At 45.9% G+C, this 21,115-nt stretch overlaps 1 protein-coding gene across 6 annotated transcripts; it reads right to left on the bottom strand.

Annotated features, from left to right (window-relative positions):
• Positions 1-444: 444 nt before the first annotated feature.
• On the bottom strand, positions 445-19,683 carry FOSL2 (FOS like 2, AP-1 transcription factor subunit). Of its 6 annotated transcripts, XM_030557328.1 has the most exons (5): positions 19,627-19,683; positions 18,265-18,354; positions 9,433-9,687; positions 5,284-5,391; positions 445-3,818 (listed from the first exon to the last, which is right to left on the bottom strand). In XM_030557328.1, the coding sequence occupies exons 3-5, from the start codon at positions 9,670-9,672 to the stop codon at positions 3,309-3,311; spliced, it is 858 nt and encodes a 285-aa protein (XP_030413188.1). In that variant the 5' UTR covers positions 9,673-9,687; positions 18,265-18,354; positions 19,627-19,683; the 3' UTR covers positions 445-3,308. The 6 variants fall into 6 exon arrangements, with proteins under 6 accessions (XP_030413188.1, XP_030413183.1, XP_030413187.1 ...); XM_030557323.1 differs by lacking the exon at positions 19,627-19,683 and having other exon boundaries at positions 18,265-19,179; XM_030557327.1 differs by lacking the exons at positions 18,265-18,354; positions 19,627-19,683 and adding an exon at positions 18,140-18,198.
• Between the last annotated feature and the right edge of the window lie 1,432 nt (positions 19,684-21,115).

Here is a 21,115-nt window from a genome sequence, read left to right as displayed (position 1 = left end):
TGTGGAGGTTGAAAGAACGTTGCCTTTGATTTATGTTTCCTTTGCTGCTGCTCCTCCAATTCAGGAGCGATTTATTTTAAACGTGACATGAGCTTGCTCGGCTGGTGCCTGGAGCCAGCCCTGGGCAGGAGGAAGGTGAGTACCAGAGAGGAGGCTGGGGCTCCTTTGGGTAACATCTCAACGAACTAGGACTAAAGAGGAGCCTGGTTCTCCCTTGGCTGTATGCCCATGTCACAGAGATGAGGAGTGGGGTTCTATGGCTTGGCGGAGAGACAGACACAGGCTACTACTCAGACTTTGAGGTCAGAAGGGACCATCATGATCATCTAGTCTGACCTCCTGCACATTTCAGGCCACAGAATCTCAGGTGCCCACTCCTGTAATAGACCGCTAACCTCTGGCTGAGTTATCCAAGTCTCAAATCACAGTTTAAAGACTTCAAGTTACAGAGAACCCCCGATTTACACTAGCTTAAACCTGCAAGTGACCCAGGCCCGTGCTGCAGAGGAAGGCCCAATTAAGTTTGGGCCCAAACTTGCCCAATTAAACAGAAGAGGATCCGATATCTGGAGGGGGGAAAAAAACTTGAGATATCTTATAGAAAGCAATCCAGATGTGAAAAGATAATTTCTCATTTCTGGGACTAACTCTGGTTGGCTGGCAAAAGAGGGTTTTATAGGCAGGGGAAAGGACACTTGAAAATTTATTTCAGACACGTTCTATTTTGCTACCCTGATTGCCCACAAAAGCTGGCTAGGTCCTCCACTCTTGAACAGATTTCTCTCCACCCCTCCACAGTAATTAAAAGGACTGCCTGATCCCAAATCAAGTAGATAGCTGATGGGATTGTGAACATCACCTGAAGACACATTAGAAGATGGGACAAGTTATTTTTCAAGACACCACAGATTCAGTTTGGTACTAAGGAGACTTTAGAAGAGACTTTTGCTCACACACTACCAGTTTTGTAATCCTCAGAAAGATGGGGAAACAGGTACCTACTCAGTTCTTCTTAATGAGTATGCTAATCATGAATTAATTCTAAGGAGGTCCCTGCAGAACAGTGGCTCAGGTCAACTGGCCCAGGGAGAAATTACATGTGTTTAGGAGTCACCGCTTGTTAATATTATCTTCTGCCCTGCATGAGTGGAAATGAAACATAGGAGACATTTTACAGAATCTTCTCTGGGCTACTTATTGAAAAATGTTTAAAATCATTTACCTTTATTTCCATTAATCAGTTAAGTTTTGCACTTCAACTAAGGACAATGAAACTAACTGGTTCGTTTTACCTTTGGTCTGTAGTCAGTTTTGGGTCTCTGGCACTAGCACAAAGTAAGGAATGTTCACATAATTAAGAAAAAACAGAATCAATGAATTTAAGTTTCATGAACAAGTCACTAAAACATTTCTGTTCCTGGCAAATTTTGTAAATGCGTGGGTTTGGTTTGGTTTTAAAGAAAACCTACATTCAGACAGTATCCCTTTAAAACTGATACAACAGTGAGGGTCTGACAGAATCCATGATTACTACAGAAAAAGCCCAAACCTCTGAGGTGCTGAGTATTGTTAAATCCCAATAGAGGCAGTAGGACCCGAGAGTGCTCAGCATCTCACAGGACTGGGCCCTAAAATAAAACACTGCACCAAAGATTTCTCCACAGTCCAGCCTAATTCAGAACATACCCAGGTTTCGATTGATAAACCAAAGAAGATTATACCACATACAATTAGATATGCTGAGACAGCAGCTTCAATGGACAGACTAATGGAGATACTCTTTGAATGCACTGAATGGAGCTTTCAGCTACTACACCAGGAGCCTGACCCAACATCCATGCACTCGATCTTGGAAAACCCATTGGTGCACCTGAGCACGGTGTGCAAGCGCCATTAACTTCAGTAGGAGTTGGACTTGGCTCCAGAGGAGCTGAGGTTAAGCCTATCCCTATTTTCAGTAGTGAACATTATTTTTAAATGGCCATGCCCATTGTGTGCACTCGGCACTGTCAGCTGAGACCCTGCGTAGGAGAAGACAGAGGGTCCACTGTTAGAGGCAGAGTCTCTGCTCGTCCTGAATACCAGAATGAAAAATCCCCCAACCCAGCAAGTAGCAAACAACAACAGGGGCTAGGAATCAAGGTGCAATGATACAGACAAGGAAAGACAGCAGAGATGCAAACTGCATTGTTGCCTGGGTGACAAGAGAACGTTCAGGCAACTTCACCCTTTTGTTCTTAGTAAATCTCTTTCCTGGACGCACTGGAATGTCACTTCCTCGTCAGTGATATGTTCTGGAAATATGGGCTGAGGAAGAAGGGTTTGCCCATGGAGTGGAATCAGCATCTGAGTCAGGCACACTGAGGAGGAGGAGGAAGAGGAGCAGGATGCATTGCGCCCAAGGTGGCAGTTGGCCAGGGTGAAGGAAACAAAGGGTCCAGCAGCAGATTTGACAAACACTAATTACAAGAGAAATGCTGCCAAAGACACTAGCTACTGGAAATGGACTCTGGTACCCTATCAGTTACCGGGGCACCATTCCAGTTCCCATTACTAGGCATTCTGCTAATCTGACCTTTGCAACATGCGGAGGAAGAGGGGGGAAATGGGACAAAAATGTCCATCTCACACCCTCCAACTCCTCTAAACAAATCTTCCCCCTCAGTTCATGGCGTCCTTGCCACTGAGCTTGTGGGCTATTGACTTACAAGCACCATCCCTGTGACCAAGCATTTGTGACTCCTCCCAACACTCCCCATCTTGACAACAGCAAGAATTTCCCACAGCCCCTCCCAACATCATCAGCAGCAGCTAACAAAGATCATAAAAAGCTTTTAGAGTGGATATCGACTAGGTGAAATGTCATGGGATCAGTAACAGAAAGAGAGAGAGATCAATGGACCAGAATGAACCAAGCACAGAGAGTAACTAATCAGATCAGTTCACAAAGGTAGGGGGTGACTAGTGATTTTCTGCGGCTCGCCTCCAGTCCTGGCCAAGCGTGTTTCCCAAGTCCATTAAACACATGAAGAGGTTTCCGTAGGCAGGCACTCCAGAGGGGAGATTCCCCTCTCCAGATGGACTGGGCATGTCATTTCCACCATCACCATTTCTGCTTCCATGTAGTTTACATTTGTTCTTGTTCTTCCTGCTCCAGGAGCTTCCTGGAGCCACATTTCCCCTTCTCTTGCTCTCGCTGTCCTTGTGCTTGAACGCCCTTGTGCCTGTCTTTAATCTTGTGGAGGAGGTTCCACCCCACAGTCCTGGGTGGCGATGTAACACACTGGCAAATGTGGGACACAGGGAGGTTACAAGGCCAACAGGGTTGGAGAGTTCAAGGAATCTGAGGACTGGTCACCGCTGCTGCTACTTCTCCGGTGAGCTTTGGAGCATGACTCCGAAGGGGAGAGAGGAGACTCCTGATCCAGCACGCTGGGGTACGTGAAGACTAGGTTGGAGGTGCCAGGGGTGATCGCGGGCGTCGAGGTCACCACAATGGGAGTGTTGAGTGGCTCCTCCCCATAAAACCCCCCTGCAATGCTGATGGGCTTAATGACAGATCTCTGAACTTTGTCGAGGCCCAAAGAGGAGGATGGGATCTCTTCTTCCACCGGCTCCTGCTTCACCACCACTGCTCCACTCACTCCAGTCCGGACAGTCTGGAGGCTGTGAGATGGTGGGGTACGTCGCTCCTCGGGGCTGATTTTGCACACAGGGCCATGAGCCACCAGCATGAACTCCAGCTTATCTTTCTCTTTTTGGAGTTCAGCGATCTCCTTCTGCAGCACTGATTTCTCTTCCTCCAGCTCCTCCGTTTCCTGCAGACCGAGGAGAAATAAATAAATGACAATCTACGTGAGGGGAGGAAGCAGTGAGCAAAGTCAGCGCCTTAGTAGAATGTGCTAAGCACAGAGAGAAGCTGAGCAGATATGCTACATACCCCTCTCAGAGACCATCTATGAACAGTAAGAAACATAGCAACCCTTTGGGAGCTACCACTTTGGCTCTGAAAGAGTGTGTTTGGTACTGCCTGTCAAACAATGTACTCCTGGGACCTCAGAGACTGCTGGTCCTTGCTGCAGTGGAGCGTGCCAGCAATGAATGGGTATTAGGGGAATCACAAACAATGATGCCTGGCATCCAGGGTGCAGAAGTACAAGTTATGAATGACAGAGAAAAGCCTGCCTCTACTCCATTCTCAGGATGGCCCTTCCTCGACCACTGCTGTAGTGCCTGGGGCTAATCTGCCATTGCGTGTTAAAGGAAAGTTACCGCCACTTCACCTGGCACATTTCAAACACTAAATGCTCAAAGCAGTTTTGAGCCTAATGTTAAGGGGTTCCACTGGACTGAGTTTCCATTCCTGGTTCCATGCTCATCCCCAGCCAGCTGTCCCCTTTTGCTGTTATCCCAGTTACTCAGGCACCAACAACTCTGTGAAGCGAAGAGACCCCCAAGGAAATTCCAGATGGCTCCTAATCACTGCAGTAGGCAACTAGGTTCTGGGGCAGAACAAGTGATGTACTGGTCCTCACATGAAAACCAAAGTATCTTAGGCACTTGTATGGCCCTCATTATTATTGTATCTGAGCACCTCACCATCTTTAATGTTTTTATCCTCATAACGCCCCTCTGAGGCAGGGGAGAGCTGTTACCCATTTTACACCACTGGATCATCCTACCTTTCCAGGGGACTGTAGAAAGATCCTTCTGGAGTATACTGGGATTTGCAATAGGGGTTTAACATATTCAATTATTGCAGCATGAATTAATGCAAACAAATCATATCATGTAAAGGGAAATCTATACTGATAATCAAGCACTGAAAAGAAGGTGGGGTTTGGAGGGTGTGACAGTGAAACAACTTTATATGCTTATAACTTGGGCAAACAACAAGAGAGTTGTGGGGGGAGGGGCACATGGGTGCAAGTGTAATACTCCCCGCATAGGTTGAACCCAGGATATTGAGCACCACAGCACATAACTCTACCACATGAGCTAAAGGAGCAACTTCACTAGCTGATAGCAGTAGGAAGCAGTGAACCCAGGATATTGAGCACCACAGCACATAACTCTACCACATGAGCTAAAGGAGCAACTTCACTAGCTGATAGCAGTAGGAAGCAGTGATTTTTTAGCCTGACTTGAACCAGCCACTGAAAGGGAAGGTGGTACAAACGTTGCAGTGTACTTGTGTCACCCACCGGCAGGAGGAGAGGCATGGTTTAGAGTGATCCAAGGGGTGTATATCCAGGAGGGGAGAGATGTGTGCAGAGTACATACCGCCTGGAGTTTCTCTGTTAGCTCTCGACGCCTGTTACGACACTTAGCAGCTGCCAGCTTGTTCCTCTCTCTCCGGATCCTTCGCTTCTCCTCTTCCTCAGGTGACAGCTGTAGGCACATACCAAAAAAACCCAAAAAACTCAAAACCAAACCACAAGATCTGAGCAAATCCTTCCTTGCACTTTGTGAACAGTAGTTCACCACAGAGCAAAAAGGGCCTAATTCTATGAGGTGCTGCACATGCTCAACTCCCAGGGTGTTGGCTGGAGGATGAAGGCGCTCAGCATCTCTCCTAGGATTGGTTCCCTAATGAAGAGGGTCGACGTAGAGAGGGGCACGACAGGCCTGTGCAAGAAGACAGTGAATCTGCAGCCAAGGCCAAGCAGATAGTGGGTGGCAATTACGCAAAACCAGAGCAAGATGTTGTAAGCGCCTCTTTCTTGAAACAAAATATACGCTTCTTTCCACACAAGCACAGTTGTTAACCTGAAGGTCAGGGACCAGATCCTCAGCGGGTGCAAATCAAAGCAGCTTTATTGAAGTCAATGGAGCTATGCTAATTTACACCAGCTGAGGATCTGGCCCCAGAGTTCCAAGCACCAGCCAAGATAACACATTGTACTTCCTGTATCTGCAGGCAACCATCCAGCAACATAAAAAGACCCCTGGGGCAGATTATGTTCTCTCAGAAGCCCATGGAGTGACACTGTTGTAAATCCAGAGTACTCAAGGGCAGCAGATGACCAGCAATGTCCCGTCAAGTCAGGCTCAAAAATCTAGGTTTGGGGACAACATTTGCAAAATCTCACAGTAACAGAAATTCTTCCATCGTTATAGATACCAGGCCAGCTCCTCAGTTGATGTAAATCCGCACACTGAATGAACCCCATGCTGCTACCTAGACTTACACCAGCTGAGGATGCTGGCCCAACGTTTTTAAATACCAGTGCAAACTAGCCTTTTGTTTGCATTTTATCACTCCCATGCAAGGTTCATAACTAGAACACAAGAAGTAAAGAGTGACACTGGGCCAGATCCTCAGCTGGTGTGCACCGAGACAGCTCCACTGACTTCAGACTTGCTCTGCAGCTTTAAACCAGTAAGGATCAGTCCCACTGATTAGAAACAAAACTGAAACTGACTAATCTGGTGTCAACGTCCAGGTTGATCGAATGCAAAAAAGTAAATTGCCAACAAATAATGGAAGCATTGTAACTAAAAAAAAAAAAAAAGAGAAAGAAAAAAAAACTTTCAGTTTTAACACCTCCAGGGCTGTGAACAAGCTAGTCATCATTTTCAGTATCTGTTCTATTTTTTTTTTTTTTTAAACTTTGCCTAACTTCATTCTGGGTTTTTATTTATTTATATATTTTTGGCAGTCATTCCCGTTTCACAAAGTTCATTTTAATCCACGTGTGTTCCCCCTCCCATCGATCCCATTGTGCTTTTGGTCTTTTATTAACTTTATACATTTCTGTGATTTTTATTTTGGATTGCACACACATGGATTTTTATTATGCATAAAATGTACATGTATTTGTGTGCATACAATATATACAGTTTATATGGCCCCTGCTCAGCAGAGCCCTATAGCACATGCTTAAATTGTCAGCTGACCTACGGCCTATGGATGGGATTCTCCAAAGCACCAATGGGATTTAGGAGCACATGTCCCACTGAAATATATTTCAGACCAAAATTTTCTTCCCAGTAATTTCAATTCTGTTTAATGATCTGGCTCAGGTTGCCACTTTAACAAGTCCCATGAATAACCACGACTGGTGACAACTCAGGCCCTGATCTGGCACAGAATATTTTCATGTGTAACATTAACTGGGGCCTAAAAATAGAAACAGACCTTGGTGTTTTTAAAGGAGGCCAGTTCTGCATTGTTTGTACCCCTTTTGTATTAATTCTGCGTGAACATGCCACTAGATAGGTTTGCACATTTACCAAAACAGCCTATTTTCAGCAACTATTACAGAATATTCTCAGAAAATGAATTATGAATTTGATTCATGAGCCCACACACCAGAAATCTGATCCTAGGAGCCCCATTCAGCCCATCAGGTACCAAACGCAGCATATGCCTAATCAGCACAGCTTGTATCTGAAGGACCCACAATGAATTGCTCACAAACAAGCCAGAGGCCAGGAATCACTGGCAGACATTCTTCAGGAAATAAAGTCACACAACAATCAAACTGGAGGATATCAGGAGCTCTTCACGGCCCATTTGTGAATGCAGAGGTAACATCTGTCATATAACTTATTTGTTGCTAATTATTCCTCTAGTTCTAGTGCCAGCTTTCCTCCACTTTAGATAACAGAGCATTGGACCCATGAAAGTGGGGGCAATCCACCCTAGTGCAGCACAAGACCTATGCACCTCTTTACTCCTAACGGAGGATTGGGCTCTTCTTGAGCAGATATATGCTTATAAAAATAGGGTTTAAAAATGGAACTGTGTTAGCCCTCTGCACCAAGGGGATTTTCATTCACGATGAGCAATGTTAACCCCTTGCTTGCCTTTGAAATCTCAAAAAAAAAAAAAAACCAGACAGGCTTAAATAGTCAGACTGAAAATCAGAACGGATGATGGGGGAAGTAAAAGCAGGGCTTATTGTTTGATTAAAAACAGACCTTGTGCAATACCCATCTAATCTGCTGGCCAGACGCAGTGTCCCATTGCATTTCTCTGCAAAGGTCTGCACAAGTGCAGCTTCAGAATAACACAGGCCGATCTAGATTATTTATAGTTTCTTTAGAAGTGAATTTTGCACTAATTTGACTGCCCTGGAGGCTGCAGTCTGCTATTAATCCACGTAACAGGAACAGTGTGAACAGTGGCAGTCCAAGCTTGCCCACACCAGCCATCCTAATGTCCCTCTGAGCAGCAAAGCCCTGGACAAAACGGGCTCAGTTTACAAGATCATTCAGTCCTTGCACAGATTGCCACCAAGGGATTGGATGTTGTTGGGTTTGCGATGTGGACACCTGCCCATTAGGAAATAGACTTCGATCTCCAGCCGCCCCCTACACAGACGGCTCTTCTTAATAAGCATATGTTTGCACAGTAAAAGCCTCCCACGGCCCAGTTCTGGTTAGTTTCACGCTCATGCCAGCACACAACACTGGAATCAGAGTGGGACCAGCTAGTTGGGGCACACATGGGAAGAGGAAGGAATTGGCTCAGAGGAGAAAGGATAGTGTGGCACTCCAGGATCAGCCCTCCCTCCTCCAATCCCCTGATATTTTTTTTTAAGCAGATTGTGTAAAACTCAGCTCTTCTGAGGTTTTCTCCTGTTTGAGGCCCCAGCCAAATAAACTCAAACTGAAACCCAGTCTAGACTACAGAGTTTCACCTGGTTTTGATGTGAAGCCACAGATTGGCCCAGACTTGTGAAGCCTTTGAAGGAGCTTGGCAGAATTACAATTTGTAATGATGTCACAGCAATAAAATTACTTCCTCTCGTGCAATATGCTAAGGGACCTGAAAGGACTGTATAAAGCAAGGGCCAGCCCTGTATGGTAGGATGGAAAGGAGTGTGATTAGAGTGTGCTTAGAGCAGCCCTGTGGCACTCCTAGGACAAAAGGAGTGGAAACGTGCGTGAAAGCCACCTTTCTCCTCATCACTCACACACACACACGGGATCTGTCCCTAGGAATTAACCTACCACCAAAATGCAACCACCTCTGAAAGGGAAACCTGGCAGCTATTTAACAAAGCACCATAACACCATATATCAAAATGAGGACAGGGAGTGAAGAATATGTTACCCATTGAAAAATGCAAGGAGGGGGGAGTTTTAGATAGACAAAACAGATGGCCAAATATAATTTAGTCAGCCATAGAGGAATTAAAACCCTCTAACTTTTGCAAAAGGTGCCATGGGATCCTTGTAAAGCCACAAGTTGTCTGGGCCTTGGGTTTTTAGGCATCACCCAAAAGAAAGCCCTTCCATCAACACAATACCAACCTGGAGCGGGTGTCAGTCAGTTTCAGACAAGAGCATCACCTACTGAATCACCAGCCCTATTACTTGCAGCACCCAAGTTTGTCTTACAGTTGCCCATCCAAACACCAGCTATGGCCAAACCTGCTTAGCTGGCAAGTTAGGATGAGGCATTCTATCCCCTATGGTTACCTGCTCATCTCTTCTCCTCCTGCCCACTGTGGTCCCAATAGTTTTTATGACACCAGGTCTCTGAAGGGCTGTATGTCCACCAACTGAAGACAGGCTGGGCAGAGGATGGCTGTAGGGATGTGAGCGAGAGTAGGGACTCGACATGGAGGTGATCACGGTGGGCTGGACCATCCACTGCAGGTCTTGGCTGGTTGTTATGGCATTAATGGTGGGGATAAAAGCACTGCCTGATCCTGGCATATCTATCCGGAATTTCTAGAAGGAGACAAAAAATGGAGAGAGAAATCAGTACATGCACAATATTGATGTCTAAGCAAAAACAAGTGGAGGAGGAGATTCACTGGAAACAGGGCTAACTCCCGGCACTAGCACAGGAAGCAGGTGCTTGGGATGGCCCAGGCAAAGAAGCAGCACGTCCAGCTCTTTGGTAGCAATTCAGTGGTGGGTTGAAGAAAGAAGCGGTGGCAGTTGAGCTGCTACCAAAGTGCCGCCAATCGAGGCTCCCCCCCACCACCGCTTGGGGCAGCAAATACACTGGAGCTGGCCCTGACTGGGAGAATCTAAGTAGATACCAGAACCAGGACATAAACACCCGAAGCAGATGGACTCAGTGACCCATTGATATACAGATGGCATGGAGAGCTGCACCTTTCCACAAGCAGACAGCATGGTGTGGCAACCAGCAGAACAGGTTGCCCCACACATGCCATTTAGTTTGCATGCAGAATAGCCTGTGTTTGCACTTGTTCCTGAGGAGTGGATGGGGCGGAGAGCACCTGCACAGACAGCACACGCCCCATGCACTTTCTGGTACGTGAACAAAAACTAAAAGCCTCACAGTGGGAGTCTATCATGTTGAAGGATCTATGTTGTTCTGATGTGTGAAGTCAAAGGCCTTTTCGCTTGTCACAATGATTTGCACTTCTTGATGCCATAACGCTCTGGTGAAGTTTGGTTTTACTTCACTCCTGAATGAGACTCACTGCCAAGCAACCTCTTCTTCCCCACCCCCAATCCCAAAGCAACTCCTTCCTTCTCCCCTCCAATCCCGCTCCTGCCAAACTTCTCTTCTCTTTCCCATAATACACTTCCCCTCCCTGCAAACAGTGCAAAGCGTGTCGTATAGAAGCATTCACCCCACACAGCAAGTCATGGCCAAGTCTAAAAGGGGAATTGAGGAGTTTCTAGAAAAATACTTCTCCATCAATCCAGAAAAAAAGGAAGAGAAATTTCAGCCATAAACTCAAGCACCAAGTACAGTTTAGTGGAAGTTTTTTTTACAGGGGATCTGTTCTGCCCATATAACATGGGAGCTTTGGCCAGAGGATATGGCTCTATGAATGGAAGGTTTGTATAGAGAATTGCAGTGGTAGCAGAGACACATCACAACTCCTCAGGGCTTTCATTATGTGGAACCATGCTCACCACATACAGGTTATACGATATAATGTGAACAGTCCAGCTCTGGGACGGTTATGTGCATGTATACATATTTTAAATGCAGCCTATAAAATGTGTTTCAGGATTCAGATTGGACAAGTTCCTTGCAGCTCTTGGCATTGTCTAGACAAAACAAGGCAGCAATAAAACCAAGACAATAGGTAATGATCTCCTCCATAAAACTTGTACACCTGGTTTCAATCAGACTTAAGTAAATCCACCTGGATAATATGCTGGCGCTAAACAACTAGGAAAACAATGATGTGTCCAGGAGGGGGACACATGAGAGAAAGAATGCTTTTGTCTAGGAAGAGATCCTTTCAGGAGACACTCAAAGTTTAGATTAGGTTTTAAAGACATGTCTTACACCAACATTCTGAACTTTGAATACAGAAGCAACAATAGAGTTCTAGGATCAGAGGTGAGAACTATCAGCTAACAACAGTTTGTGGGCCTTGACATGATCCTGTGCAAATGCACATCTTTAGGTCAACAAAATGATATCACAGGAGTCACAAAACTGGAGGGAAGGGAAATCACCACCACCATGACCCCGACTCAGGAGAGTACTTAAGCATTAAAGATGATCTCGAAATTAAGCATGTGCTTAAGTGTTTTCCTAAATCAAGGCCTATAAAAATCATTTTTCAGATTTTTACAGGACCAGAACTTTAGCCATTGGACTCTGTGTGTGTAACATTGGCCCAAATTCCCAATGACTTCAACACAACCAGAATTGGGCCCAAAAGAGCACTTAAAACACAGAAAAAATCCAAATGTAAAGCACCAGACAGCCCCAAACTAAGGGGGAGAAGAAATGAGTGAATCAGTAAATGGAGGGAATGTAAAAATGAACCTGTCCCCTGATATCAAACCTTCAGCAAAAGCCCCACCAGAACCTTGGGTCCTGAATCTAACAAGGACTGGATGTACTCAAAACCTCACAAGGCAGGCCATTTTCCTGAGACCTCCAGACCTCTTGGATCTACCTAATTAGTCAGAAGAAGCTGCAAACTTCTGTACTGCTTCTTCATCACACCTATAAAGGAGTTTGCTGAAAAAAGCTATATTTCCCACTTCTCCCCCAGTTCTCCAACAAGCTAAACTATGCTTGTATTATAGGACAGAATGTCTTCATGTCTCCACATTATATAGTGTAACTAGTGCGGGGATGAGATAAACGAAAAATTACCAGGACATTAAGGTCATAAAGAGGAAGCATGAGATAGTTTAGCAGTTAAAGAACAGCTTTGACAGTCAGGAGCTCTGGGGTTCTACTTCAAACTCTGCTACTGATTTCCTGCGTGATCTTCCCTATCTGTGCTACAGTTCCCCCCGGCCCCTTTAAAGTGTGTCTTCACCTTGGTGTTGGGAGGCCAAATTAACAATTGCAAAAATGCATTGACAGCCCTGTATGGAAAGTATAGATGTGCAAAATTATCATTCAGCAGAGTTTATTGCAAACCTAAGAGTAATGACCCTTCCAGTGACATACATTCTGACCTTCAACTCCTCATAACCAGGAAGGAGTTCACATCTGACAGGTCATAAAAATTATAATAATCACCAAATTATCTAGCTGAACGGTCAGATATTAACTTCTCCCAATCCATTAGGAGATCAGGCCCTCTGTTAATGGAAAGGTCATTCCCCTTAGATTTGCAATCACACGGATCCAGTTCTTCTCAACACACCTGTTCTTGGCAGTGATAACAGTGCCAAACAACCAGCTCAGGGGGGCAGTAACAAGAAAAAGGCATGTATACAGGATTAAGGCAGGGCTTTGTCCTGTAGATGGAGCTTTAACTGCATCCCTGGATTGTGGTAAAGGCTTGGACCGTCCATCTGTAAACCCAGGGTATTAGCCTTTGTGCCCAGACAAAATTGTCTGACAGGCTTAGAGGGAGAAGGAAACACCTGTAGTTTCTGCCAAGACACATGTCCTCCTTTTCACTGGCCTTCTTTCTAATCCCTTAAAATAGCTTCAGAACATTTCTGCTGAGACAGGCAACTCCGAAAGGTGTCAGTAAAAATCCTCCGTTATTATTCTCTTTTCGCCATCGAACTAATTACAGGATGTGTCACTATCACAAGACTGTCTTAAAAGACGCTCCACTCTGACTCACGTTGGGTCTCTAAGCCAAACGCACAATTACCTAGTATATGTAAACGTGGTCGTTTCCACATTCTGTTTGGTGCTCGAGGGGCCATGATTCCCAGTCTCCTTCCCATCTCGATCAACTCACTTGCTTTACAAATCAGACACTCCACTGCCATTCACTTTCCCTTACAAAAATGCTAGTAGCCGCTGGAATGCCACAGTGCCACTGGAATGCCACAGTGGTTACCTATGAGGCGCCTAATATTCTTTCAGGTCTAATCCACTGTGATACCATAGTTTTCAGTGGCAGGCTCTGACCCCACTCCACCTCCTTTTGAAGTCCATTGGGTGCCAATTTCTTCCCCTCACCTAGCAGGCCTGCATAATCTTGCCCTAGCCTGTATCTCAGCTCATTCCCCTCGGTCTGGCCACTGCTCTTCCCAGCTCTAACTATTTCTCCTTTCCTCATAAACCTTCCATCATGTTGGCCCTTATTCCTGGAACACTCTCCCTACTCTCATCCACCAAGTTCCCCCTCCCTCAGCCCCCCCCCCTTCCTTCAAATCTTACTTTATAGCCTCCAGCATTCATCTCACCAGCAGTAATCCCCACGCACACCCTCTCCTGATTGCTTGTTTTATGTTTTATTTAGATTTCAGAAACATAGACACCAAAGGACTTACAGTGCCATGGAGATTCATGGCACTATATACAATGTTTAGCAATAGTAAAATGGTAATGCTGCACACTTTAGATCCCGACACCCCACTCCGGAACGTACAGCCACTGCAGTATTGCAGAGCCATCGCCCTAGCACGGCCCCAAGCAACATGCAGATCAAGATACCATCACATTCCCTGGTAAAAGACAAACGCTCCTCTAGCTTTCCCACTGTTTCACTACAAAAGGGCTGAGGTCTGTTTCCATTATAATCTAAAACATGGAACTAGGTAATGGCCTCTGATGCTCCATCTCCCAGGGACATTCCAAAGATAATGAATTAAATCTTGCCACAAAATGCAGAGGGATGGGCTAGATCAGTGGGGTCACAAAGACCTGTATATACACCAGCAACTGTGTGATATTTCAGGCTGATGGGATTGCACTTTACGCTCCTTCCGTGCTGTTCCAAGTGAGTCACTGCTGCCCATGAACCCAAGAAAGGTTGATCCCCTCCAACCCAAATGATCCTATAACAAATTAACAGCCCAATATTGCAAGCTTTTCTCATGCAGGTAGTTTCCTTGCAGATCAGGCACGGCAGTGGGATAATATGTAAGAGGAAATCTTCCAGTTTGAAAGAGCAAATATATTATCCTCATTAAATTCTACGTTTGCCACATGGCAAATTCATTATTAGGAATATAATATTTTACATAACATTAAAAAACATCACAGTGCTGCACCATAAGGATAGAACAGTTACAAGGCATCAAAGTTTTGGCTCAGAAAGACCATTTCCACTGAAACATGTGACTGATGCAGCCGTTCTTGCTTCTGAAGAAGAAAGATTCAAAAGAAAACTTTGCAAGTTGTGTATTTTGTGTGGTAATAAAACCGCTGATTTCCACAGTACAAAATCAGTGGAACAGACCAATTCCTAAAACAGAGGTGAGGCTTCTGTTTGATCCTAATCTACAAAATCTCCAAGGATCAAGGGGAAAGAAGACACTAAAGTGTCTTGAGAAGTCTCCCAGATTTTTAAAGAAAACACTTATGTCCTGATCTAAAATCTATCAATATAGTAACCTTATTTATTCTGGCATCCATATCAAACACACATGCACTCTCTCTCTAGCAGTTTGAAAGAAAAACAAGGGGAAAAAAATAAAAGCCAGCTCATTTCATTTAGACTTCACTAACTCACACATTCAACACAGCCAATCAACGTGTCACAGCCTCTGCAAAATTCACTTGATCTACTGTATGTACTGAATTTGAAACATACAAAACAAAAACGAAAAGCAAGAGCTCCAAGCTGTCCAAGCATGTTTAATTTCTCAACCCCCTTCTCTCCCCCCTCCTCACATTCAGTGAAAACGAGTGAATAATCTGATTCCAAACTACAATCCCTGGAAGCAATCCTACTGGGACTATCCTACAGAGGGCACCAATGAGATATATTTGGAGTGAGCTGGGAAACTTTTGAGTCATTTCTGGTAAAAGTTCTTTGATGTGAGGAATGTCACAGGCTGGTACTGTTGGCAAAGTTTAATATAGGGCGATATTTTTAAAAAAATGACCCTATGACTTCTTGATGCGTCTCCCACTCTTCCAGTTAATTTGTACAAATAATGCAAGAAATAATAATAATTGGTGGGGGCGCAGGAGGGGAGATGAAGAAACCTTGGTGGGGAAAAAAGAGGGAGAGAGAAAGAAGAGAGAGTGAGAGAGAAGGCCAAATGATGTAAACAAGTTATGAAATAATCTAGGTTTGTGTAACTGGCCCGATTGCGTAATGCTTTCCACAGAAGCCATGGATTTAGTTTATGCAGGCACATAAGCCTTTCTGAAGTGTTTTCCTAGGAAAACCAAAAGGAAAAAGGCCCATTAAAAAAAAAAAAAAGGCCAACCTTTTAGGTTCATGTAGTCACGCAACTTCAACAGGAAATATCTTCCATTCTTCTAGTTCCAATATTATTCAAGACCAGAAGCTTACAACAAGGAAAGTTATCTCAAAAATGTAACTAGATCCCATGAGTTCTGTAAGAGCTTGCATTCTGAGGGTCAAGAGACCAGGAAAACTGAACAGTAAATACCAACAAGCAGTAATCAGTGAGCTGAGGAATGTCTGAATACCAGAAGAAAGCAAAAATATCACTCCCTAGGTACGTAGAAAGCCTGGCTGATACAAAAACACATTCCATCCTCACAGACAGACACTATTTAAAGGGTGGGGGGAGGCAGGCGCACTGTACTGGAATTATTTAATCACTTTCCAAATCAAATAAAGTCTACTTTAAAAGAGTCCGTATATTTTAACTCCCTTGCAATAAAGGACCTTGAGACCGAGTATCACAGGACCTATTAAAGTAATAGCATTTAGATGTCCATGGAAGTAATGCTGTTTTGGTTCAGCTCTCAAAACAGCTTGTCTACTTGGGAGAAGATGGTGGGGGAGGGAAGAGCTTCTAACTAAAACAAAGTAGGAGAGAGCTTCACAGATTTTATTATTTTTCAGTAAGTCACCCTGCGGATTCCTTGGCATGAAACGCAGATGTAAACTATTATTGCGGAAAGGTACCAAATAACAAAGTAAGATTATACAGTTAATAATAGTATGGAAATCGATGTGCGTATTACACCAGGTTGTGAATTAACCAATACTTGCTTTCTGTTTAGCCAATGATTATACTCTCCCTATGCGTGGATGAATTTTTTTTTAAACCATTCTCTCTTCCTTTCAGTGTTTTATACTAAAAAAGGGATAACTACTTCAATTAGGTAGGGGGAAAGCCCCAAATAGAACTGTGACCCAAAGACCACGTAATGTTCTTCCAATTTTTCATTTTATTATTATTACTATTATTTTTAAGAGTCTGAGCCTCTTGACTGTAGGAATTGGAGCTAGATACCAGGTTTGTGTTCAGTGATACAATCTGAGTTATCTGAACAGAAAACAGAAAGTCTTTTCCAGGAAAGTTTGTGAAGCAGAGGAGCCAGGAACAACCCTTCTTGGAGCATTCTCACCTTAGTCTTAAAACTATTGGCCTACTTAGAAATTCATCTCTTATCTACAGGCTTTGGGAGCAATCTGAAAGAATGATGAAATTAAGGTGTGATACTCTTGTGTAAAGATCAAGGACCCATCTCTGCATTTTTTACTCAGGCAAGCTGCCTAGGGATATCAGGATCAGACCCTATTTCCTGGTGTCCTGTCTCTCATCAAGATTCTGAAATGTCACCAATAATAGATGACATTTTGAAACACAAATGTAAACAGTAGTAACTAGCACCATTTCATTTGAGTTGAATGTTTGGTTGAATTCCTACAGAACTGGCAGTATTTCAGGTTACATCGCATTCCCTTCTCTTTCCAAGGATAAATAAAAGTCAGGGATTCTGACTTCCAAGTCTTCAGTGCATGTTTGATGACATCTGCCATGTCTGTAGGTATGCTCAGCTAGCACATGGGATAAGAACACTATTTTAGTGGATAGCAGAGTAAGAGTTGATATTTTTGGCACTGTGAAACATTTCATATAAGAAGTGGTAATGCAAATTCATTGCATACACTCAAATTTGCACATACGGTGCAGAGCAGCAGTCATACACTATATGCACAACACACTGCATGTATTTATATATAAACACATACACATTTCCATACACAGAGACAAATTGGTTGAAAGTAATTTTAATACACTTTTTTTTTTGTAATTACTCCCACTAGGAAATCCACCAGGAATCCACACACACACACAGCCTCCAATCCCCAAACTGGCATAAAACGAAAGTATGCGCGTTACAGTCTCCCTCCCTCCACACACGTTGCTTCTTTCAGCCCCAGATTAACTCCAGCAGAGGACAGCAAAACCCACGATGAGTGACTGACCCAGTAATGTCGCGGCAGCGGCAGCACTAGGGTGTGTGTTTGCAGCACAGACCCCGCTGCCCCGCTGACAGCAACTGGATCGCTTGAGACGATAGTTTCAAGAGGAAATATAAAGCAATACTTAAACACCCCCCCCCCCGCCCAAACACTTAGCTGCACTGGTGATTAAACGTTGCTTTTCTCTCCTGACCTGGCGTCCTGTAAATCCGTAGATTAAATTCCTCATTATTTACACTTACATAAAAACGCCCAAACTCTTGCAAAGACAGAAGTTGTTTTTCCCCTCCTTTTAAGGCGTGGACTGGAAATGGACTCGGAGTGCCAAAGTATAGGCAGCACCTATTATTTCCCTAATCTCCAGCTAGGCAGAGGTCTGATAAAGGCGCTCAGAAAGTGGACTGGGTGTGGCAAGTGAACTTTGGTTAAGCAGATTTTTTTTTAAGTATCTTACAGGAAAATGGCCCACAAAAGCACAATATAACAAGGATATTACATACACATAGATGTTATACACAGCCACACTATATTATTTAATCCTATCTGACGCGGAGACCTGGTCTCAAAGTAAAACTCTTGGTATGCAAAGAGGAAGACAGAATTGTGTTACCTACTGTCCTTGGGCCCCACAGCAGAGGGTACTCAGATGATCAGAAATAAAGATGCACAGAAGGGGGAGGGGAGGAGAGAAGCTTTGATCATGTCAGTTGTATGACAAGGTACCTGTGACCGCCCCTACCTGTTGTGCTGTGCCGCTGGAGTAAGTCTCTGGGTGGCCCGGAGAGCCGCTGCTGCCCCTGGAGGAGGTATCAAAGTTCCCGGGATAGTCCTGGTACATGATCCGAGGTAGAAGCCGGAGAGAAACACAATGTTTTTTTCCTTCACACACACGCTCTATTTCTCCACCTCTCTCACCTGATTTTTATTTCAGCCTTCCAACTGCACTCCGTAAAGATTTTTTTTTAAATAAAAAGAGTTAAAATAAAGCTCTTTCCTCAACCTTTTCCTCCACTCAAGACTGGGGGGGAATAATATTTCCCACTTCACAAAATAGAGCCACTCTCTCTAATCCCAGAGGTCTTTGGTGCACTCCAAAAAAATGTGGATTTAAAATTTGCCGCAAAAAGAAGTGTAATTAGACGTCTCTCTTTGTTTTAGTCTCTATCTTAAAATCTGTCACATTTGCTCCGAAGAGAAAGGGGAGGAAAAAGAGACCTAAACACACACTTATAACGCGCGTGTCTATTGCCCTCCTTCAGACTTCCTGTGAATATTTGTTCTGTTTTCAACGCTTCTCTGGCTCTGTAGTTTCAATCAAGAGGCTCTTTGCCTCCTGTTTAATTAAGTGCTTTATAAAAGTGCCAGTTCCCTGCTCTCACTAGACTGGATGATTCAGTCCAGGATTTTAGCCTCTTGATTTCTTTTTAAACTCCCTTAATTATTGATCTTTACACTTGCTACCTGCTCGTCTCTGCCCGCGTGAGTCTCTCTCTTCTCCCCCCTTGTCGCCTGCCCCCCTTTCTGTCTGAGAGTCTCTCTGGTATCTTGTTCTCTGAGCTCCTTTGCTCTCCCTGGATGAGTCAGTGCAATGGCATTAGTTCAACTCCACACTCTTATTATCCATCCCCTCCTCTGAGAGCTGTACCATGTGGAGCCACACACGTCAAACTCCCAGCTCGCCAAACCCCACCTTGCAAAGGGGAGTCTCCCACCTGGCAGGGGGAGGGGGAAAATCACCCCGCCCACTTAATCCGATTTGGCCAAACCCAGCCCGCCGCCTGCAAACCAATCTCAGGGCCCGGCAGGTTTGCACCATCCCGTGCAGCGGGGGAACAGCCCGGGGCCCAGCGCGCTGGATTTGTTACCGGCAGAGCCCGCCCCTTCCCCCCACTCGCTGGCGCCTTTAGTCTGTTCCATTGGCGCACGTTGCCAAAGATGGTCATTTGCGTTTTCCGACGCGCGCGCGGGTTTCCTTGGTTAGGATGACGTGGCCCGAGAGGGATTCCCTACTCGCTCGCACCAGATCGGCTCCGCTTAAAGGGGAACCGGATCAGAAAAGGGGAGACAGAAGCGGAGATTCGAGTTCCTCTTGAGCGCGCACCTGGCTTTGTGAAGCCGGGGCAGGCGGGGGCTGGATCCACAACGATCCCGGCGCTGGTTTTGCAGTGTGCGGGGTGGGCGGGTGTAATTGGATCCAGACTTAGCGTTGCAACGGTGTGTGTGTACAACTGGATCCACGGTTGTCCTTGCGGGGGGGGCGAGGGGGGACCCTGTGAATGTGCAGTTGGATCCAGAGTTATCCTTGCAACGGTGTGTGTGTGTACAACTGGATCCAGGGGTGTCCTTGCACGGGGGGGAGTGAGGAAAGCTGGATCCAGATGCTGGTTTTGCACCGCGGGGGAAGCTGGATCCAGCGACTGGCTTTGCAGCCCTGCCTGCAGCGCTCATTGGCACCGTTTCCCCTGGCTGCCGTTCTCTGAGAGACTAGCAGGATCAGGGAGAAAAAGTTCGTATTTGTTGCCTTCATTCCCGTGCAAGGCATCGATCTCGCTGGTTTACCAGCGTTCCCCCGAACTCCGCCGCAACGTTGCTTTGTTGAGGATTGGCTGCAAGAGGGGGCCAACGTACCACGGGGCGGCTCTTCCCCCTCACCCTCTCAGGGCTCAGACCCTAACCCTGATCTGCCCCCGCCCAGGGGCTGCCCATGCGTAAAACGCCTCTGCACGCTCTGGGGAGGCGCTGCCCCTTCCGCTGGAAACAGGCGCGCTTCCCGCTGTGTTTATACAAGCCCTTCCCAGCAGGACGAGTCAACGCAGCTGCCTGGTGGGAGGCAGGAGGGCCGCAGCAATACGTGCGGAGGGGGGGGGCGGGAGGAGAGAGCTCAGAACATGGGTCACCCTTGCCAGCTCTCCCCTCATCACTGCGGGCTCCCGTGCCCCGAGCAGCGAACCGGAGAGCAGGGCCCACAGGGCTGCAGCCGAGTCCCCCCGAGGAGCGACTCGACCCCAGCAGGAGGGAGCCGAGCAGAACAGGCTGCGCCGGTCCCCGCCTCTTCTGCCCCTAACACCTAGGCATCAACGCGTGTTTCTCTCCTCGTTCCCCGCCAACTGGCAGCTCTGCCAAAAGCGTTACTCCCTTCCCCGCAACAGCCTGCCGCCGAGTGGGCCCACCCCTTCCAGTAATGCCTGGGAGGGGCGCAGGCTGGGGAGGCTGGTGGCTGGTCCGGGAGGCGCACCGCACGCAGCGATCACTCCCTCCGCTCCCGCGGCTTCCAGTAAAGCGGCTGCTGGATGACCCCAGCGTCTAGAGCATCATGGAATCTGTGCTCTTTGCTGATGCAACGTACAAGCCTTTGCGTTAGCAGCTGCAGCCCGGCACGGAGCGTAGCTGTGCTGATGACAGCTCCCAGGGAGGGAGCTGCAGGCAAGAGAGGCATGAACAAAGATCAACTCCAGTGCTCCAGCTGAGTAATTACGGGGGGGAGGGATGAAGTCCCTGTAGGGGGTGCGTGCGCAGGGGAGCAATTTCCCCCTAGGAAATGTCTTTGAAACGACAGATCATCTGGAGAATTCCACAAGAAAAATTTTTGG

This window comes from Gopherus evgoodei, chromosome 3 (assembly GCF_007399415.2).
Source record: "Gopherus evgoodei ecotype Sinaloan lineage chromosome 3, rGopEvg1_v1.p, whole genome shotgun sequence".
NCBI lineage: Eukaryota > Metazoa > Chordata > Testudines > Testudinidae > Gopherus > Gopherus evgoodei.
This window is presented reverse-complemented; position numbering and strand designations above follow the sequence as displayed.